The sequence below is a fragment of the Pelodiscus sinensis genome, chromosome 26 (assembly GCF_049634645.1).
Source record: "Pelodiscus sinensis isolate JC-2024 chromosome 26, ASM4963464v1, whole genome shotgun sequence".
Taxonomy (NCBI): domain Eukaryota; kingdom Metazoa; phylum Chordata; order Testudines; family Trionychidae; genus Pelodiscus; species Pelodiscus sinensis.
The window spans coordinates 13,353,401-13,375,407 of NC_134736.1; the positions used below are offsets into that span (position 1 = coordinate 13,353,401).

Genomic DNA, 22,007 nt, shown 5'->3' on the forward strand with positions numbered 1-22,007 from the left:
TGCAAGCGACTAGTCACCTATCCCATAAGCCAAAGCTTATCGGACAGTCAACACGCTAGTCGACAAGTCGCTTCCCCCCACTTGCTGCTTCTATCAGTAAGGGGGGGGGAGAAGAGAGGGTGCTGGGGGGAGCCGGGTTAAAAGCCAATTCCCGCCAGCTCCATGGGTGGGGGTAGGAGTGCAGCAGCAGTGTCCCACCTTTGAAATGTACAAGAGTCCCGCAGGGGACGCCATTTGGCTTCGTGGGCTCTTGCCCCATTTCAAAACGGAAGTGCCCTTATCGACTAATCGAATAGTCGATGGAAATCCCGTCCATTAATTTCATCATCCCTACTGCACAGTTAGCTAGAGCTTGGGCCTCTTGCTGGGCCCTGCTCAGGGGGTGAGAATTTAGGTGATGTCTCTGCCTCAGGCTGGTCCCTGTCCCAGGGCTGAATTTCAGCACAAGTGACTGCAGAGAACAGACTGGGCTATGCAGTCGTTTATTGAGAGAACGTATTATTGGCTGAGTGGTTTTACGGTTTTCTAGTGCTCTGCGGCTCAGACTCCTTTGAGCCTGACCAGTTTTCACTGAGGTTTCCGGCCCAGTTGCACTTTCAGCTCCCTTGTTTATTTCCACATCTAACGCTGGGGATCAAGTCTCCCCATAATAATCTTTGTGAATTGCGATTGTAGCGAACGGGCGGCTGGCCTCCCGAGATGGGCTGTGGAGAAACCTGCTTCTCTCCAGCTTTCCCTTCATTTCTCTCCTTTGCTTTCCTGCTTCCCCCACCTCCCCTCCTGAGCCGGATCCCAAGCCCTGAAACCAAACTAGGAATCTCCACAAAGCTGCTTTTATGCGTCTCCAGGGCTGCTCAGCCCTGTGCAGAGGGGAAGCCCTAGTTGGGGCAGCCTTGTAGCAGAAAGGGAACCCCACAGGGGAAACCCCAAGTTCCACAGGGGAACCAGGCCATGTTGTACAGAGCTCGGGGACCAGCAGCCTCCTGTGGGCATTCTCCTGCCTTGCTCATGCAAGGGGCCACGGAGTGGCTGGATAGCGGAGCTGATGTGATGGCGGACACCCTGAGGACTGAATTGGGAACCACCTTCCGGGACACACGAGCGCTACAGTTCTCGAGCTGAAGAGCCAACACTCTGTATGTAGAGGCTGTAACGACTCACACGCTCTCATAGGGGACTCGGCTCCCAGGGGTGTGTGACATACCAACAACCATAGGGCATTGGCATGTAGGGGCAAGTAATTTGTAGCAAGTAAAAGGCTGGCACATACGACTTCTATGCTGGAGCAAGGAGGATCCAGGTCCTGACTCGTGATTCTGACTTAAGGTGAAACTCCTAAGGCACAGAGTTTTAAAAACACAAAAATAAATTGACTGAGTGGCATGGGCTGTGTTTTTCACCCAACAGTACTCACAACCCCATTCCATAGCCCAAAACGGTCATTAAAAATGTATCTCCTTCAACATGAGGCGTGAAACTCACTCATTGACCCTCCAGCGAGCCAGACTAAGAACAGCTGTGTTCTTCCCAGCTAACCCTCCATTTTGTTGATTTACATGGAGAGAGGGCTGGGAGGGGCAACCAGTCAGCCAAGTTAATTTCATCCTACGTAGCAGCCCCCTTTTCTTTAGCAAATATTTCCACATCGTGGGATTTGTGTTTTAAGCAAGTCTTCTTTTAACCATCTAGGACATTAATTTAGAAAAGCAATGGTATCTCCTCCCCACCCCCCAGCAGTGATACTCCCTCGGCAGGCCAGGCCAGAATCCTAACCCGCCCCTTGTGTGCATGCATCTTAATGACAGTCATTAATCAGCTGATTGTGCACTCTTGGGGCTGCCTCTTGCCTGCCTCCTTCTCTATGCAGGGCGAAGGGTGCACAGTGAAGAAGCGGGTCTCGTGGAATCACACTTCTTTTGGGGTCCAACTCTGGGACAGTTTGTCTCCTCGAGTGTGGAAAGGGGCAGGAGGGAATGTTTTATGAAGGAACTTCCACAAGGATGATTTTTCAGAAAGTACCCCATGGCATGCCCTTGGAGGGAATGGGAGCATGGCACTCCAGGGTAGAGGCCAATAAGCACATCCTGAAATGTGGCCGATCCAGTGGGTACCATATGGACGAGCAGCATGAGCAGGACCATCTGCAGGGAAGTCTTGTGACCTTTCACTGGGGATCTAACCCTTGTGAAACCCTCCCAAGGCAGCATAGATCCATCCTAGATACGTAACCAGGGACCTTCAACGCCTATAACCAGCCTGGAGGCCCTGGGATCCCAAAAGAGAGCCACCGAAAACTTAAAGCAGCCTAAAGCTGTACTGATTTCTCTGGCTAACTCACTCCTCTGGCGGCTGGAAGGAGACACATTGTGATGACTGGCACAAAGCGCTGCTCTTGAAGAAGTCACAGGTTTAGGAAAGAGGAACGGCTATCGTTCCCTATGGTTTAGATTATTTCATAACTAAAAATGAGCTCCCAAGGGGGCATTGCCAGTTTAAGCCAGTTCAGGAAGCACTGGAGGGAGACAGGAATGCAATGCAAAAAACCAAGAAGCCCGGCAAACGGAAGCAAGACCTGAGCTTCCCCCTACAGATCATATCGGCTCTGGGTTTGCTCCCTTTTTCGTTTCTGAACCCTTCTTTGGAAAGGTTCGTTATTCCTCAGCACTCACCAGATCCTCTGGATTAATTCTTTTCAGACTACTGACTATACTGACTAATCTCAAGAGTTTCAACTATTTGCCCTTTGTTTCGTGGGTTGGTCATGTAAACGACATAGTATTGTTTCTGCTTTCTAAATGGATGAGTGAAACATTTTAAAAAGAAGAATGACTAATGCCTAGCAAAAAATGAATCACCAACTTTGACATGACTTTTCCAATGAGTGCTCATTCATGAATTATCTGAACATTTTAGGATTTGCACACACTTTCTGAAACACCCAGCAGAGTCTGGATACTTATGAAAAATAAAAACCATGTTCCCCAATGTCACCAAAATCCAAATTCAGCATTTTTGGGTTGCAAAAATGTTTATAAATCAATTGGTTTAATATCAGCCAAATCTGTTCAAAACCTAGCTTGCTTCTTCAATTTTTTTTTTTTTTAGGAGAAATGACACACGTCCACTGTTGTGAGTTACCTGATTTATGGAGAAGATTTGCACATACCTGTTTATCAGTAGCTGAGTTTCCAAATGTCTGCCGAATACCAGTCTGCAAGATGTTAGAGATTCCTTCCATGCTGAATCGCTGCAAAGATGAGAAAAAACATTGGATTTATGCTGTGCTAGAAGAGTGGGCAGTGGTAGTGCCTAGTGCAGCATGCAAAGTGTACAACATGGTATCAATTATAATGGGTGCCCTCACAAAGAGATCAGTTTGATCTTTTCAGTAACAGAATGCTGTTCTTTGTAGCATAGTCTGAGAAGTAGGTAGGTCAGGATATGGCGGCCTTAGCTTAGCATCAGCCATAAACTCCTTGGCTGTGTCTAGACTGCATCCCTTTTTCGTAAAAGGGATGCAAATTAGACATATCGCAATTGCAAATGAAGCAGGGATTTAAATCCCCCCACTTCATTAGCATAAAAATGGCTGCCGCTTTTTTCCAGCTTGGAGCTTTGCCGGAAAAAAGCGCCAGTCTAGACGCGGATCTTTCAGAAAATAAAGCCTTTTCCGAAAGATCCCTTATCCCTTTTAAAAGCCTTTTCCGAAAGATCCGTGTCTAGACTGGCGCTTTTTTCCGGCAAATCTCCGATCCAGAAAAAAGCAGCAGCCATTTTTATGCTAATGAAGCGGGAGGGATTTAAATCCCTGCTTCATTTGCAATTGCGATATGTCTAATTTGCATCCCTTTTACGGAAAAGGGATGCAGTCTAGAGATAGCCTTCGTGTGTCTCCTCATCCAACTCATCTAGCATTTACCCACCCCGTTTGGAAGTTGATCCATTTTTCAATATAGTGAAAGGGAAAGTGGGTGAGAACAACTTTCTAGTTCTTTGGTTAGTCCCGACCTGGCTGGCAGGTGGGAGACCTTAGTCCAGTCCAGCTCTTTAACAGTTCCCCAGCAGAACATTGCAGCATTTGCTTGAAGAGTTGGAGACCCCCTGTTAAAATCTTTCCCTTTGGGCAAAGATGAGGCAATTGAAACTGCATTCCCCACATCTTTAGCTGAGCACTCTAGCCCCTGGGCTAACAGGTATACGGTAAGCAGCACCACCTCCTCTTCAGCGTGCGAAAATGGCACTTAACTCCAAGTGGTTTCACAGATGAGAATCATAAGCCGGAATAGGCACCTAGACTAGCCTAGGCTCTTCTACTCAGCATCTCCCGTCAGCTAGCAAAGGCAGGACGCCATCTAGCATGTCGACCTTTGTGAATTACGGTAGAGTTGCTTCCCAGCCATCTCAGGCTTTATGAATCACAGCGAGTTCGGGGTCACTTAAAAGTGAGGTGCTCTTCAGCATCACAATGCCTAACTTCTTGTGTATTTCCTCTTTACTTTAGAGAAGAGATGAGTAAAAGGGGATAGAATACATCTTTACAAATCTATGAATGGTACAAGGAAGGTAGATTGTTCTTGCATTGTGGGAGCCAAGTGCTCAAACAGACTATGTAAAGGTGACAAATGTAAAACTTGTAGAAGGAAACAATCCAATGGCAGGAAGCTGAAGCTAGATCAATACAAAATGGAAATAAGGTGTAAATTTTAAACATTAAGGGCAATTAACCAATGGAACAATTTACCTAGATTCTCCATTACGAACAACTTTTACATCATATTTGGATGTTTTTCTCAAAGTGCTGCTCTAGGAATTATTCTGGGGAAGTTCTAAAGCCTGTGTTATCATCACTAGTACATTAGACTGGATAAACTCAACGTTCCCTTCTGGCTTTGGAATCTATGAAATACATTTTTAATGATGCACAACTGTCACAGGGCTATCAATGGAGCCAGCAAGGGATCTAACCGGCAGCAAGAAAGGTTTCAATTGGCATGATTAGAAGGTGAGCAGGGAACATGCGGGAACCTTCTTGAATGGGAGAGGTAACCTAGTGATAGATGATGTGGGAAAAGCTGAAGTACTCAATGCTTTCTTTGCCTCTGTCTTCACAGACCAGGTCAGCTCCCAGACTACTGCACAGTATGGGAAGGAGGTGGGCAGCTCATAGCGGAGAAAGAACAGGTTAAGAACTATCTAGAAAAGTTGGACACACATAAATCCATGGGGCCAGATCTAATGCATCTGAGGGTGCCAAGGGAGTTGGCAGATGCCATTGCAGAACCTTTGGCCATTATCTTTGAAAACTCGTGGTGATTGGAAAAAGCCAAATGTGGTGCCATTTTAAAAAAAGGAAAGAGGAGACTCCAGGGAACTACAGACCAGTTAGCTGTACCTCAGTCCCCAGAAAAATCATGGAGGGGATCCTCAAGGAATGCATTTTGAAGCACTTGGAAGAGAGGAAAGTGATCAGGAATTGTCAACATGGATTCACCAAGGGCAAGTCATGCCTGACCAACCTGATTACATTTTATGACAAGGTAACTGGCTCTGTCAATATGTGGAAGGTGATGGGTGTGATATACCTTGACTTTGGCAAAGCTTTTGCTATGTTTTCCATAGCATTCTTGCCAGCAGATCAAAGAAGTATGGATTGGATAAATGGACTGGAAGATGGCTAGAAAGCTAGCTAAATTGTCGGGCTCAACAGCGTGATGTCTGATTGGCAGTCAGTCTCAAGCGGAATGCCCCAAGGGTTGGTACTGGGGCGTTTTTCTTAAACATCTTTATTAATGACCTAGTTGAGGGAATGGATTGCACCTTCAACACATTTGCAGACGACACTGAGCTAGGGGGAGAGGTAGATAAATTGGAGGGCAGGGATCGGGTCCAGAGTGACCTAGACTAATTGGAGGATTGGGCCAAAAGAAATCTGATAAGGTTCAACAAGGACAAGTGCAGAGTCCTGCACTGGGGACAGAAGAATCCCAAGCACCATTACAGGCTGGGGACCAAATGGCTTAAGAAGCAGTTCAGCAGAAAAGGACCTGGGGATTCCAGTGGATGAGAAGCTGGATATGAGTCAACAGTGTGCCCTTGTAGCCAAGAAGGCGAATGGCATATTAGGGTGCATTAGGAGAAGCATTGCCTGCAGATCTAGAGAAGTGATTATTCCCCTTTATTCGGCACTAGTGGGGCCACATCTGGACTATTGCCTCTAATACTTGGCCTCCTGTTACAGATGGGAACACATTGGAGAAAATCTAGTGGAAGGCAACAAAAATTATTGGGGGCTGGACCCTTACTGAGGAGAGGCTGAGCGATCTGGGCTTGTTTGGTCTGCAGAAGAGAAGAGTGAGGGGGGATTTGAGAGCAGCCTGCAATTACCTGAATGGGGGTTCCAAAGAGGATGGAGAGAGGCTGTTCTCAGTGGGGGCAGATGGCAGAATTAGGAGCAATGGTCTCAAGTTACAGTGGGGGAGGTCTAGGTTGGCGATTAGGAAAAACTATTTCCCTAGGAGGGTGGGGAAGCCGGGGGATAGGTTCCCTAGGAGGGGCTGGAATCTCCATCCCTAGAGGTTTTTATGACCTGGCTTGTCAAAGCCCTGGCTGGGATGGTTTAGTTGGGCTGGTCCTGCTTTGGGCAGGGGGCTGGATTTGATGACTCCTGAGATCTCTGCCAGCCCTGGGATTCTATGACGTCACTGACATCAAAAGTTTAACAGAGTTTAAAAGTCGAGTAGGCATTCATATCCACGGCAAGATCAAGCAGTGCTGCATTAGATAAGGTTAAAATGAGAAGCAATCCCTTTCTTCAGGTACTCCATAAGTTCCTGTTTGGGATATATGGCTCCTCTTTTGGAAGAAGCTGGTACTGGCTACTGTTAGAGGAGCTAGAACTACACTGATCCTTTATCTGATACAGCTTGGCAACACAATTTGTTCCCTATTCTGCCATCAAAGGCCATATCCAGAGGAAAAAAAACTTTGTTTGATGCAAGTTATGTTCAGCACCCACAGCTGGCATATTGCGTGTGATTGTACATACGTGGCTGCCTGCACTGGCATTTCACATGCTTCTAGGAGTATTTATATCGATGCAAAGAGCAGCGCTCCATATATCTCAGCTTGCCAGTGTGATCCAAACAGCCTTCCAGTGCAAGAGCCAGCGCTCGCTGAGATCCGTTAGTGAGTTTCATGTCATCTGACCTGATCGGTGTACCCCAGCACACTAATGAAGGCGCATGTAAAACACCAGTATATCGCAGAAAGACACTGACTGTTAATATTAGAGCATGGGACACGTCTGGGAACTGCCCAGAGGACTACACCTGTAAGAAGGAAACGTGGAACTAAAAACTCTGTTCACCACTCAGAACTGGGGAACTGAATAAACAAGTTTCTCTCAGACAAAGGACAGACCAATGCTACCAGCCATTTGTCATCAGAATCAATTGGTAATCGCATGTCAAGTGGCCATTTATTGCATTTTAACAAACACCGATGGGGAAATAAGCCAGCATGGAATCTCCTTCATCGGCAGACTCCAGTCTCCTTCCTCACAGCTTGAGTGAACTTTACTTTGGTGGAAGCCTTCAGAAGACTCCATTTCAAAGGTTCACAGGACTGTCAAAGAGAGGTACAAACCCCCAAATTATCATCCCCCTAAGGCAATAAGGGAACTGAGAACTTGGACTTTTTAGAAGATCCTGACCTACGGGGAGAAATACCCTTCTATCTTGCTGGAAAGTGGTTTGGAAAGATTCTTACCTTGAACCAGGACTGTAGCGTGGTTAAATCTTAATATCTAGAAATAATTTTTCTCTTTTTATTTGCTTGTATGGTTTCTAATCCTGTTCTTTATACTCACCTGGGATCCTTTTTCCTTTTGCCAGTAAGCTTGTCTTCATTTTAATCTAAACCAATCTAATGCCGCGTTTGAACTGATGTGGTTGTTAACACCAATTAAAGTGATAAATTATGCCGGTTGTTTCCTTCAAGGCGCAAACAAACAACAGTATCCCTCTGAATGGTCTAGGGTAGGATGTAAGTGTAGTCGATTAACCAGTTAATCGATAAGCAAAACCTTATGGCTTAATGCTATAGACTACACGCATTTCCCCCCCCTTGCCAATACATCTTTTAGCAGGCTGGCCAGCAGCCCAGCTCAGTCCTGGCTCACGCTGGGTCCAGGACTCCTGCTGCAGCTCTGCATTTGAAGTGTATTAGGAGCCAGGCGGGCAGACAGCCTGGCTTAGTTCCTGCTCGCAACAGGTCGGGGAGCTCAGACCCCCCCACCTTAGACTTCCCTTAGACAGAGGCTGCTGCCACCCCATACTGCTGCCTCTTTTCCAGAGGCAGCAACACTGGGCAACAGGCAGCCGGTCCACAAGGGGGGCTGGTTTTTAAACTGGTTCCCCTTGTGGACCAGCTCCCACCTGGCACCCCACGCTGCTGCCTCTGATACACTGGCTGCTGGCCCCACTCCTGGGGACTATAGAATAGTCAACTAACTGGTAAGAATTCAATTAACAGATATTTCTGCAGAAGTTGTGCAGGGGACACCCAGCCTGGAGCTGAGGTCCAAGGATCCCTTGAAGGAAAGAGTCTGGACAAAAGCCACCGCAAGAAAGGATCGAGGTAGGAGAAAGGAGGCAATGAGGGCAGTCTGTAAAAGGTAGGAAGGGGGCTGGGGAAGCTACTGGTGGGTAGAATGGAGTGTTACTTTCAGGCAGTGTCCCTTCTCCATGCCAGCCTGAAGGAGGAAGTGCTAATGGCCACAGCCCTGAAACTGGTAAAAGTTCCCCACCCGTGGAAGTGGCAGCAGTTGTGCATCACGGTACCATTTTCCCACCGTTTTCGACATTAGTCGAAGGACCTTCATTTAAAATCTGCTTTAAAAATACTTAATTAGTGCTGGGATAGGTAAGAATGAATAGGAGTCGGGGAAGGCCATACAATAGCGGTGGGGATCTGACCAGAGCAGGCATAGCCTTTGAACGTGCTTTTCCCCTACGTCCTGCAACCTAGGAAGATAGATAAGACTGTAACTTTGTTTTCTTGCTTGTTCTGTAAAAAGACTTTCAGGGTCACCTCCTCTGTAACCTGCTGATGTGGGAGGTTTGTCATGTAGAAAAGTGCTGACCCAACTGAAAACCCTGTAAACAGTAAACTGGGTGGGCATCATAATATTCATCACCTGCCTATTAATTAATATTCATTGTATGGGAGCTAACATTACGAACTAAGGGTTTAGGGGGAGTTGTGACAGACGTGAATTAGCATACTACAATGGATAAAGGAGTGTAACGGCCAAATCATTGTGTTGCACTGGGGGGCCGAGGCGAAACAAGTATCTGCAATAAAGGGGTCCCTTGACTCCACCCGCTCCTGTTTCTTCTCTAACAATTAGCCTGTTGCTGACAATTATAAAACCGTCCCCCTTCTGGGCTGCCATTGGGCATAAGGGCACCCGTTTAGCAGCCCTGCTAGGGCTCCGTAAATCCTAAGGACAGCCCTGGTCAGGATGACTCTAGATTGCTAAGGAACATCACGAAAAACAATCCAAGGTTCCGTGTGGCCTTCACAGAGAAGCCTCACACAAAGGAGCAACACTTCTCCGCCCAAGCAAAACGCCCGGACTAACACTACCCCATCAAAATGCTGGTTCCTGGGCTGATGAGCAGTCAGAACCTTCGGATGCAAAAGACTGCATCCCTGGGTATGTGCACTGAGCTCCCCCCAACCCCTCAGTGCACAGACAACACGAGAACTATGTTGCTGACAGCTGAGAAGCAAATGGTGTTTGCTCTTGGAGCTTGCGGTGCCAGATTGCTACCAGTCAGAGGGACATCGTTTTTGGAAAATCCAGTGCAGCTGCGCAGGGCCATTAAGCATGTTCTGCAACACGGGACAGTGACTTTCACCAGCATGAGGACATTGATTTGCAACAGTGGGGTCTGTGGGCTGTGGTGAAACAACAGACGGCACACAGCGGCACCAGACTACATTCCCATAGGTGCATCAAAAGAAAGTAAAGATGACGTTGTCTTCAAATACAGAATTTTATTACCAGTGAAAGCAGTGAAAAGATGCACAGCTAAAACAGGACAATGAAACATAACACAAACTTCAAACATCTGTGGAGTTAACTTGACTGTAAGTTTAAAAAGGCAGCTGCTAGGCGTGTGTTTCAGTGCACAAATGCCTCTCGTAGATCAGTGTTGTATGTAAAGCTGCAGTTGTCCTTGCTGTCTGCTGTTGGGTAGTGGTGGGGTACATATGTGGTGCCACGTAGATTGTTGAGGGGTGCAGGGAGCTGCCATCCTGGAGTTCTCCAGGACTGGCAAAGGGTGGCAGATCCATGATGGTTGGACCTTTAGGTGCACTAAAGTCTGCAGCATTGGCGTTTGCTCACTGAGAATCCCCATTTTGTCTTGGTGCATCTCCCTCTCCAGGTGAGAGTCTGAGGGTCTCTCTCTGGTTTTGATTCCTCTCCATACCATCTCCTACTGGCCAATTGGGCTCTTTGTCTGTTCAGCGCTGGCTGTGGGCCCCTTCTTTCTCCTTCATATCGGTCAAGTAGCTCATGGGTACGAGGGGGAACACCCGAGACCTCAACAGCAGCTGTCGACAAAACAGACATGTGCCCTTTATTGACACTCACAACAACAGGCAAAATACAAGGTTCAAAATTGCCGTGTCTTGTTCCCATAAAAATGCTAACAAGGCATGTGCCTTGGCATGCGGAGGCCCACCGCACACTCGGCTCTCACACAGCTCCGGCCCAGCCATGGGGAGTGCATCTGAGTGGCCACCTGGGGTCGGAGGCAGAAGCAGGAGGGTATGACATTGCTGAACAATGTCATCCCTATTTTCATGGGTACAAGTACAGCTCATTGGCACTGTAAACTGGCCCTGTTTTCCAGTGGGGATGTGAGACTGACTGGTTATGTGGTTAGCCAATAAGCTGATTAAACTTTCTCCTGGGTGCCGGCTTCTGGCCAGCTGTGGGGCCAGGATGCTGGGACCTGGGCAAGCTGGGGTAATGGGTAGCAAATGGGACCTGGGCAGTCGGGGATGCTGGGACTGTAGGTGGCAGCTGGCACCCTGGGCAAGCCAAGATGCTAGAGCTGTGGGTGGCTGCCAGGACTCTGGGCAAGCCGGGATGCAGGGACCATGGTGCAGCTGGGACCTTGGGCACTCAAAGTCAGCAGCAGGGCTCCCTTTGCATGCCGGGCCGGCCCTGATTACGTTCGACTATGTATCTGATTCTTTGTGGTTCTTGTTTTAGAATCATAGAACTGGAAGGGACCTTGCGAGGTCATCGAGTCCCATCCCCTGCGCTCATGGCAGGACCCAGCACCATCTAGACCATCCCTGACAGGTGTCTGTCCAACCTGCTTTTAAATAGCTCCACTGATGGAGATTCCTCAACCTGCCTAGGCAGCTTATTCCAGTGTTTAACCACCCTGACAGGCAGGAACTTTTTCCTAATGTCCAACCTCAACCTCCCTTGCTGCAATTTAAGCCCAATGCTTCTTGTCATGTTCTCAAGACCTTTAATCGTTGTTGCTTTTCTCTGGACCTTCTCCAGTTTCTCCACATCTCTCCTGAAATGTGGTGCCCAGAACTGGACACAATACTCCAACTGAGGCTTAATCAGCAAACAGTAGAGTGGAAGAATGACGTCTCGTACCTTTACTCACAACACTCCTGTGAATGCCTCCCAGAATCATGTTTGACTTTTTTTGCCGCAGTGTCACACTGACTCAGATTTAGCTTGTGGTCCACTATGACCCCTAGATCTGTTTCTGCAGCCCTCCTTCCTAGACAGTCGCTTCCCATTCTGTGCGAGAGAGATTGGTTGTTCCTCCCTAAGTGGAGCACTTTGCATTTCTCCTTATTAAACTTCATCCTATTTACCTCAGACCATTTCTCCAGTTAGTCCAGATCATTTTGAATTATGACCCTATCCTCCAGAGCAGTCACAACCCCTCCCAACTTGGTTTCATCTGCAAACTTCATAAATGAACTCTCTATGCCATCATCTAAATCGTTGATGAAGATATTGAACAGAACCGGTCCCAAAACAGACCCCTGCTGAATCCCACTTGTTCTGCCCTTCCAGCATGACTGTGAACCATTAATAACTACTCTCTGGCTATGTCTAGACTGCAAGCCTCTTTCGAAAGAGGCTCTTTCGAAAGATACTTTCAAAAGAGCCTCTTTCGAAAGACAGCGTCTAGACTGCACGCGGAACTTTCGAAAAAGCAAGCCGCTTTTTCGAAAGAAAGCACCCAGTGAGTCTGGATGCTCTCTTTCTAAAAAGCCTGTTTGCTTTCAAGAACGCCTTCTTTCGAAAGAGCACTTTCGAAAGAAGGCGTTCTTCCTCGTGGAATTAGGTTTACCACCGTCGAAAGAAAAACCGCATTCTTTCGATTTAATTTCAAAAGAACGCGGCTGCAGTCTAGACGCAGGTGAAGTTTTTTTGAAAAAAGGCTACTTTTTTCGAAAAAAACCCTGAGTCTGGACACAGCCTCTGAAAATGGGTGTCCAGTCAGTGATACACCCACCTTACAGTAGCCCCATCTAGGTTGCATTTCCCTAGTTTATTGGTCATGAGAGACCGTATCAAATGGCTTACTAAAATCTAGATATACCACGTCCACTGCTTCTCCCTTATCCACAAGACTCATTATCCTATCAAATAAAGCTGTCAGGTTGGTTTGACATGATTTGTTCTTTACAAATCTATGCTGGCTGTTACTTATCACCTTATTATCTTCCAGCTGTTTGCAGATGAATTCTTTCATTTCTTACTCCATTATCTTCCCTGCCACAGAAGTTAAACTGACTGGTCTGTAGTTTCCTGGGTTGTTCTTATTTCCCTTTTTATAGATGGGCACTAGATTTGCCCCTTTCGTCTTCTGGAATCTCTCCCAACTACCATGACTTTCAAAGATGCTAGCTAAAGGCTCAGATACCTCCTCTATCAGTTCCCTGAGTATTCTAGGATGCATTTCATCAGGCCCTGGTGACTTGCTGACATCTAACTTTTCTAGGTGATTTTTAACTTGTTCTTTTATTTTAACTTCTAAACCTACCCCATTTCCACTAACATTCTCTGTGTTAGGCATCCCGTCAACATCCATCTTCTTGGAGAAGACCGAAACAAAGAAGTCATTAAGCACCTCTGCCATTTCCAAGTGTTCTGTTCTTGTTTCTTTCTCCCTTTTCACTGAGCAATGGGCCTACCCTGTCCTTGGTCTTCCTCTTGCTTTTAATATACTTGTAAAACATTTTCTTGTTACCCTTTCTGCCTCTAGCCAGATTGAGCTCGTTTTGTGCCTTTGCCTTTCTAATCGTGCCCCTGCATACCTGTGTTGTTTGCCTATATTCATCCTTTGTAATTTGACCTAATTTCCACTTTTTATACGACTCCTTTTTGATTTTTATATCATATAAGATCTCCCGGTTGATCCAAGGTGGTATTTTGCCATACTTCCTATCTTTCCTATGCAGCAGAATTGTTTGCTCTTGGGCCCTTAATAAAGTCCCTTTAAAAAACTGCCAACTTTCTTCAGTTATTTTTCCCCTTAGTCTTGCTTCCCATGGGATCTTACCTACCAAGCTCTCTGAGTTTACCAAAATCTGCCTTTCTGAAATCCATTGTCTCTATTTTGCTGTTCTCCCTTCTACCATTCCTTAGAATCGTGAGCTCTATGATTTCATGATCACTTCCACCCAAGCTGCCTTCCACTTTCAAATTCTCAACTAGTTCCTCCCTATGTGTTAAAATCAAATCTAGAACAGCTTCCCCCCAGTAGCTTTCTCAGCCTTCTGAAATAAAAAGCGACAAGGAGTCCTGTGGCACCTTACGGAATAACAGATGTATTGGAGCAGAAGCTTTTGTGGGCAAAGACCCACTTCGTCAGATGCATGTGACGAAGTGGGTCTTTGCCCATGAAAGCTTACACTCCAATACATCTGTTAGTCTCTAAGGTGCCACAGGACTCCTTGTCGCTCTTGCAGATCCAGACTAACATGGCTACCCCTCTGATACTTGAAATAAAGAAATTATTTTCCCTGGCAATTTCCATTCATACTGTCCGGGGGGGGGGGGGAAAGGGGTGGTGATTTTAGCTGATGAACTCTCTTCTGAGGGTAACAAGGGCAGAGAACGCAGCTGCTGTTGGCATCCTCAAGACACCTGGGCTCCTATGGCATGTGTTTATTGCAGTGGCGCCAGCTGGCCTTATTGCAGAGTGGCGTGGGCCGGAGTCCTCCCGTGGATGGAGAAAGGTGACTAGACGCCTGGGAAGAGGGTTGCTGAGTGGTCTCTGAAAGCCACTGTGATCTCTCAGGGGGAAGGAGGGGTACTCCTGTGTACACCAACAACTGCTCTGCATGCGTGGGCTTGGCATGCCTCCCGCTGGGAATGGGAAGCAGAGAACCGCGCCGCCTCTGCTTGCTGCACGGCTTCTCCCAGGTGTCAGACAATGAAAAGTCTTTGGTAACTTCCACTGGGCCAGGCACCGTCCCTATATCTCAACATTGCAAGGGGAAATGCATGCACACTCACCCCAGTTTCCTTGCCTTGGATGGGCTCCTCCATGCGTGGCTGGACTGTTTCAAGCAGGCCCTGGCTTGCTGCAGAGTTGGAGCCTCCCATCGTGTAACCCTCCTCCTCTCCTGCTGCTCCGTGTTGCTGTTCACAGCAGGGGTGTGTGCCGTTGGTGCCATGCAGGTAGCCATGGTGAGTTGCTGGATGCTGGTAGGGTCTCTGGCACGGCATGCGACTTATCCGAACAGTGGCAGGTCTGTGGCTCAGCACATGACTGAGTGTTAGCCCCCCTGGTCTTGCAGTATGCCCACATGGCATGGCTGCTGGCCTCTGGTACCCGTGTTTGCCTACATGCCCTATGGAAGCTGTTCAGAGATGGAGTTTACAATTGTGGCCAGAGCGGTCAGTGCTGGGCATTGTGGGACAGCTGCTGGAGGTCTGTTACAGCTGACAGCGATCCTGCAATAGATACACTCGCACTATGCTGATCATAGTATGTCAACAATGACTTACTTCTGTTTTGCCGCATCACCATACGTAGGTGCTAACTGCTGCAGGACACTAATTTGAGTGTAGGCACATGCACAAACAGGTCAACACAAGGTGACTTATGTCACCCTAACTCTGTGGGGCAGACTGCCCCTGAGAAGCAGTGGTGTTCAAGCAGGGTTTTCAGACATTTGAAGAACTCTGGGTGTGAATTCTCAGGATTTCTTTGAGAGCAGCACGCTTTTTACCTAAGGACCTTACTTGTAACCATTGACAGAAGAGTCTCTGTGAAAATGTGAAAAGCCATTTTCATAAATGGAACTCAGAAGTGGGGAAATGACTTGAGCAGAGACTTTTAAGGCTGAGCTGCTTCCTGTTCCAGCCTCCCATTTGTCAGTGGGGAAGGCTGGTTTTGACTTTAAATCCCTACACTGAGCTCAACTGAGAAATCCTGCGAGCAAGTGCTGAAGACTGAGCCCCCATTTCCCACTAGCTCCTCAAAGGGACAGCAGCCCCGTCTCTCCAGAACGGGCATGGTCAAGCCTCCACTCCGCAGTGTCGCTATGGGGGTGAGGGGTTCACATACCTTGAGAGGCATCTGGGTTCCCCTTTCTATTCGGCTGCTCTGCAGACTCAGTCCTTTCTCTTTCCTCCTCCTTTTCATCAGCTCTCTGTGCTCTTTTTGCTTGTTCTGGACCTCCATCAGCACCGTGATGAACGAGTTCTTTACCTCCTTCTCAAACTCCAGCTCATCCCGGCGAGCCAGCTGCTGCACCAGCTCTTCAGAGTAGTCCCGGATGGCGCCCTCCACCTGATCCAGCAGCTCAGCCAGCTCGGACACGGACATCTGCGCCAAACCTGCACCGTCAGGAGAGGAACACATCCACATCAGCTCCTGGCTGCAAGTGAGTAATAAGGCATCTCGGGAGTGCGATGTCGGAAAAGCTCAACCTGAGTCAGACACGGCACTTGGAAGCCTGGCTGCTTAGATGATTATTCCTGTTCATCGGTACAGAACTGCTCTATTAAGGGCATCACCTCATAGAAATAACTAGAAAGCTTGCCCGTTTCCATGGGAACGATCTCAGCCCCATTTCATTACGCTGAGGCACTGCCACACTCAGCAGGGCTGGTCCTGCTCAGACCGTCCATGGAGTTGGTGGGGCAGTAGGAAACAGTTTGATCTAGATTCAAAAAGGGGCTGGGGTGCCGGAATGCCAGGAAGGTGTGACGTTTAGGGGCCCGTAAGACCCTCAACCCCCTGGTTGCTCACTCTGGTCACCTGAAGTCTGTAGGCGCTTCAGACCCTGCCAGGGAGCAGGCACACTCTGGGCGTTTGGGTGCTTAGCCCATGCCGGAGCTAGGGTGACCATCCATCCCATTTTTACTGGGACAGTCCCTTACTGAAGCCCTTTTCTAAGCCTCCCGCCATGTTTAAAAATGGGTAAATTGTCCCATGTTTCCCCTTCTGGTCAGCACGGCTGCAGCCTATGCCACAGGGCTGAAGAGCCAGTCGCCTCCTGCAGCACCCTCCCCCCCTCCCGCCACCCCTGGTCTGATCCTCAGTGCCCCCTCGCAGGGCTGACTTCCCAGCGCCCCCCAGGCTGAAGCCCTGGCTCACGGTGCCCCCCGTGCTCAGTGCACACATCCGCTGACGCCCAGATCTGCGCCCCCTCCCACTCCTCAGGCTACAAGTGCTGGGGCTCCAGCGGGGAGCAGCAGGGCTGAGTCCTGCATCGCAGAGCACCCTGCCGGGGAGAAGCCTCCAGAGCCTGCGGGCAGTCGGGGCACATGGGGGGTCAGTGCTCAGAGCGAGGGGCCAGCTAGAGGCAGCCTGAGGGCGTTATTCACAAACTGGGCTGCTGAACCTGTGTTGCAGGCAGGTTCCTTTCCTTCAAGGGCAGGGCCATGCCCCCAGCCTCCCTGACTCAACATCCCTCCCCCCCCCCATGGCCAGAGCTCCTTGCTGCCCTGCCAGAAGCACAGCACCCTACCCACCACCCTGTCTAGGGTCCCCTCTGCCCACCGCCCCACCCCGACTGCCCAGAACCCCCACTCCCTAGCCTCCCCCACATCTTTCCTGCTGAGGCTTCAGGGGAGAAGTCTGATACAACATCTTAAAGGCGCTTCAGTGTCCAAGCACGCTCGCTCGCTCTCTGTTGATCGAGCTATTGGCAGACACGGCTTCCAGACCTTCCCACCCCTACTCAGAGTTCGGACATTCGCCCACTTGGCACACCCCTCCACTGGGAGCGTGTGTTAGTTTCTTACTCAGCAGCACTCTGTAGTCCTTGCCCCATCCGGTATGTGAAAGGAATCTTGGAAATCCCTGAAAGTCCGATTTACGGTCTTTATTCCTAGGTGTACGACATTGCATTGTGTGGTACTGAATGAGGAATCAAAGCTTTCATATCTATTTTCAATTGTCACATTGGGAATGTTAATTCATTGCTGAATGAATGTACAACCCTAGTAACATGGGTGTTTCACCTCTTGAACATTGTAACTAATATTTATACAACATGGGCCATTTCTCAATATTATCTACTCTACTGAGGTACAGCAGTTTTGTTAGTTTATTTAGGGGTGGGGGTATACCTGAGGACCTCTACGCGTTTTACAATCATTAATGAACTCTTACAATTCCCCTGTGAATAAGTAATCATCTTTCTTCTAATGGTAGTTCAGAGAACACTTTTGCAGATGCTCTTTTATTTCCTCTTCACTATAGCACCTCTAGTAACCAAACTGTATCTTAGCAGATCTGTCTAGCACACTAGACAAATAGAATTATAGCAGAGATCCACAAAATATGTATGAAAGAGACATTTATTCAAACAGGACTACTTATCGCAACACCAACTCCAAGATCTGAATAGAATCTTAGCGAACACCTGAACAATCTCAAATTTCCTAAGTCCCAAACTGAAGTCTCCCTCAGCCCTTCCGACATGTCCTCACCTTCATAGGACCAATTGTTGTTAAAGGTTTGTGTTAAAACCTGTATCTCCTGCAAAAGGATTGAATCAGCCTGAGAGGAAGTTTCTCCTTCATCATCTTCCTCCAAGATCTCCTCTTCCTCTTCAGGATCTGGGGAATTCTGCATCATCTCCTCAATTTCTTCAATTACCTGATAAGGTGATATGAATGTCAGTCACTGTGCTATATTCTAATGACCAGTGGCTGGATTCGGCACCAACAAGTCATTGCTGAGACTATGTAAATAACACACTTTAAGAACAAGAGCTGGAGAGCTTCTGCATTTAGAACTATAAAGCGCATTCACTGCATTTTTCCACTTCCGATATTACTATGTAAGCAGTGATCAGCACTATTTGTGAACATACAAGTATGCTGTGCAAGCAGACCAGGACACCCTTCGGAATATGGAAACGCAGCCCGAGAGAAGCCAATTGTAGAAATCAAGAAAAGATCGAAGTCACATCTGGCGTTAACTAATGACTCACAGTTGCACCATACCCTGGGGCACAGGGCCAGAATAGGCTCTATGGACTAAAACATATCAAAAGATGGGTGCAAAACTGTAGGGTCGGGTCTTTCATTTCTACAGCCATCCTTCAGGCGCATCAGTGCCTATGACACGACCCAGCTCTCCTCCTCGTCCTAGATCACTTGGCCAGTGGACTAGCCTGAACAACTGAGGATGGTAATTATATCCCATTCGTAGCAGTGTGTGTGTGGGAGGGGAGAGAGTGAATAATTTTAGTAGGGAGGAACAGGAAATGAATTCTGCCTTCCCAGTAAATGCGGCACATTGCCTTATTCCCCCAAACAAGGTTCTGCTAGTTCTGTTTCTCTCAGGCTATGTTTACACTACACAGTTTTTGTACAAAAACTCATGGCACATTCACACCTCAAGCACGTTTTTGAGCAAGTAAAACTAAAGAGCAGAGGGGTTTTTGCAGTGCAGGTATTTCTCCATCTATGCGGAATAACTCCTTTTTGTGCAAGAGTTCTTGCGCAAAAAATTGTGTGGGGACAGGCAAGAGGGGTTTTTTGCGCAACAAGAAGCAATCGAAAAAGGCACAGGTGCCCTAGTGGCCATTCTGCAAATAGCAATCCGCTTCCTTTCGAGAGAGCGTCCATGCAGTCTGGACACGCTCTTGCTCAAGATGTTTTTGTGGAAGATTTCTTCCAATAAAAGCTTTTTGTACAAGAAGCCTGCAGTGTAGACATAGCCTAAGAGTAACAGTGCCCCGCTGCGACCGCCCTGCTCAGCGCTTCCAGCTCTGATGCTCTCCGGGTGCACCGCACTTGAAGAGGCCTGGGAAAGTCTGAATTTCCTCTCCTGTGTGGCCCACGTGGTGAGCAGACCTCGGAGATGGCAGTGCTCCTCAGCAACACACTTAAGCGTGAGTGCCCAGGTCACAAACGACAACCAGCATGGAGCGTGCAGGAGATCCTGGACCTCGTTGCCACTTGAGGAGAGGAACCTGTAGAGGCAGAGCTGCGAAGCACCAGAAGAAATACTGACATCCCAGCCCAGATCACACAGGGCATGGTGGACAAAGGCTGCACCAAGGGCCCCCAGCAATGTCCCCTGGAAATAAAGGAGTAGAGGCAGGCACACCAGAAACCAAAGGAGGCAAATGGATGACCTGGGTCACGGTTGCCAGCATGCTGCTTCTGGGGGGGACCAGACCCATTCCCCAGCCCAGTCCATGGATACCTCCCAAGACACTGCCCAGGCAGCTTTGGGCAGCGGCGCGGATGAGGAATGGGAGAAGGAGGAGAATGGCTGGCAGGTGAGTGGAAGATGCGATCTCACCGACAGCCAGGACCTCTTTTAATCTTTTAATCTGCTGGTGAGCTCCCATTTCTCACCATGCCACAAGTGGGCTCAGGAGGCAATGGAGCGTGATCTGTGGGGCTTCCTGGGACAGTTGGTTAACCGGCCTAGATACAGAGCCGCCGTGCTCCCCGCACGTCTCCATAAAGCTCTCACAGTGGAACTCTTCCATCCTTCTCACAAGGTACCTGGGGAGGCTGCCTTACTCCACCCTCCATGGTAGGGCACCTTCCCACGCCAAGCCAAGTGAGCGGTGTGGGGTCATTGCAGCATGAGGCCCAGGTATCTGGGCACATTCAGTGAGCACCGCTCTCTAGCCCTAGCTCTCTGTGATCTGGAGACGACGGAGATTGCGCCTGGCAGCCTGGATGAAGCAGGAGATGCTGTTAACTGACACCGCAGTGGTAAACCTCCGTTAACTGATCCCCAGTGAAGCCACAGCCTCCCTCCACCCTGGAATTTTCCACATGAGCCTCTGCTCTTCAGCCCTGCCCAGACCCCAGAGATGCAGGAGCAAGGGGTAGGCTGGGTCTCCAAGGATCACTAATGGCATTTCTACACTGCTGAGGGCAATATTCCAGTCTGGGAAGAAAGTTCCAGCTTGCAGCTTTCTGAAGAGACAGGAGTTCCTGAAGATGCACACATTTTGCGGCCCTTGGTCTTTGCCTCTAGCTGCACAAGTGTGCAATTCTAGGAGTCTGTGCCTGTTTCCTGAGACAAGAATTGGCGTTCCACCATCAGCATGCCCAACTGCCTCCAGCCCGTGCCAATTTCTCCTCCCGTGGGCTTCTGCATGTCTGTACCTATGGCCACCTTGCACAGGCAGCTCCTAACTAGGCTCAAGGGTTTGCAATGCTTATCACAGCAACGTGCTTGCAATGCTGTGCCACCTGTGTGGATAACCAGGGGGAAAGGGCACAAAGTGATTGTCCTTGGTGCTGCTGCTTTCAAGGAGGGAGGGAGGAGGTAAGTGCATCATGGGAGGCTGATGACGTACCCAGAACCATCCACTGAAAATTTTTTATCCCATCAGGCATTGGGGTGCTAACTCAGAATTCAAATGGGCAGCAGCAACTACAGGCTGGCTGCCTAGAGTGCATCGCTGTAAGGGCTGATGGTAGCCACGGTAGTCGGGATGCACTTTGACTGAATGTGCTTAGGCAGGACATACACCCCTGACTTTATAAAATCGGATGCTAAATGTCAACCTAATTCTGCAGTCGACATACCCTTTATGTTTATTTCCAAGGGCCACACCTTCCTTGCGCCATCACCGGGACAATGACCAGCTCCAGAAGAGCGCGGTTACGTTTGCGTTGTACTAGTGGCATAGTTCCTGCTTTCAGAAGCTTAAGTTTGTGTTACATGAACTCTTCCTTTCCTGGTTTTCAGAGCTGTGACTGTGGATGAACTCAGCCTTCTGGAAGAATACGAGGCATCAGTGGGCAACCTTAACTCCAGGCAACCTTAATGAAGTTTCTGAGCAGTTCCTACTAGAGCAGAAGACCCTCTTGCCTGGCCCAGAATGACACCGCCTATGTTCTCAGTCAGAGAATCACTTGGGAACAGAACACAGACCATATCTAGCATCCTAAGCAATTAACAGATAAACATTTCTGCCTAGTCATTTACAGATGTCTATCCCCTTATTATTCAATCACCAGCAAAGGAACAGTCCTCGGCTAGCTTATAGAAAGAGAGCAGTTTACATTTTCATTAAAAAAGAAAAGGGTTGATGTAATAATAGAGAATGAATCAAAATATTAAGACAATCCCCTCCCTCCCCCCCCCCAAAAAAAGCCTTGCAGCCAATCAACATTTGCCTGCAAATACGACAGGAGGAGGAAAAGAGGGGAATATTTGTTAACGTATTTTCTTCTCCCACTCGGGGATGGGTGATTATTGCTTGACTCAGCCCCTGGGGAGAAAAGCCATTCCACAAAGAAGAAATGATTTCTCTCTCCCCTAGGGATGTGAGGGTTAACGGGGTAACCGATGGGGCTGGAGGGCTGTGCCAACCAGGTAGGAACAGTCCCCCCCCCCGCTCACTCCCTTTAATTGGTTAACCCTGTACGCCGGGGTGGGGAACGTCAGGCCTGGGGGCTGGATGTGGCCCTCAGCTTGCCTGGATCTGGCCCCCGAGGC

General features: G+C 48.5%; 1 protein-coding gene across 3 annotated transcripts in view; it reads right to left on the minus strand.

The window, feature by feature from the left end:
* FEZ1 (fasciculation and elongation protein zeta 1) overlaps positions 1 to 22,007 on the minus strand; it is a 71,267-nt gene that overhangs the window by 14,186 nt on the left and 35,074 nt on the right. For all 3 annotated transcript variants that reach the window (XM_075909461.1, XM_006122298.2, XM_075909460.1), the window contains 3 exons: positions 18,014 to 18,182; positions 15,639 to 15,910; positions 3,167 to 3,247 (listed from right to left, as the gene is read on the minus strand). In XM_075909461.1, the coding sequence (XP_075765576.1) occupies positions 3,167 to 3,247; positions 15,639 to 15,910; positions 18,014 to 18,182 (522 nt within the window). The remainder of the gene's footprint in view (positions 1 to 3,166; positions 3,248 to 15,638; positions 15,911 to 18,013; positions 18,183 to 22,007) is intronic.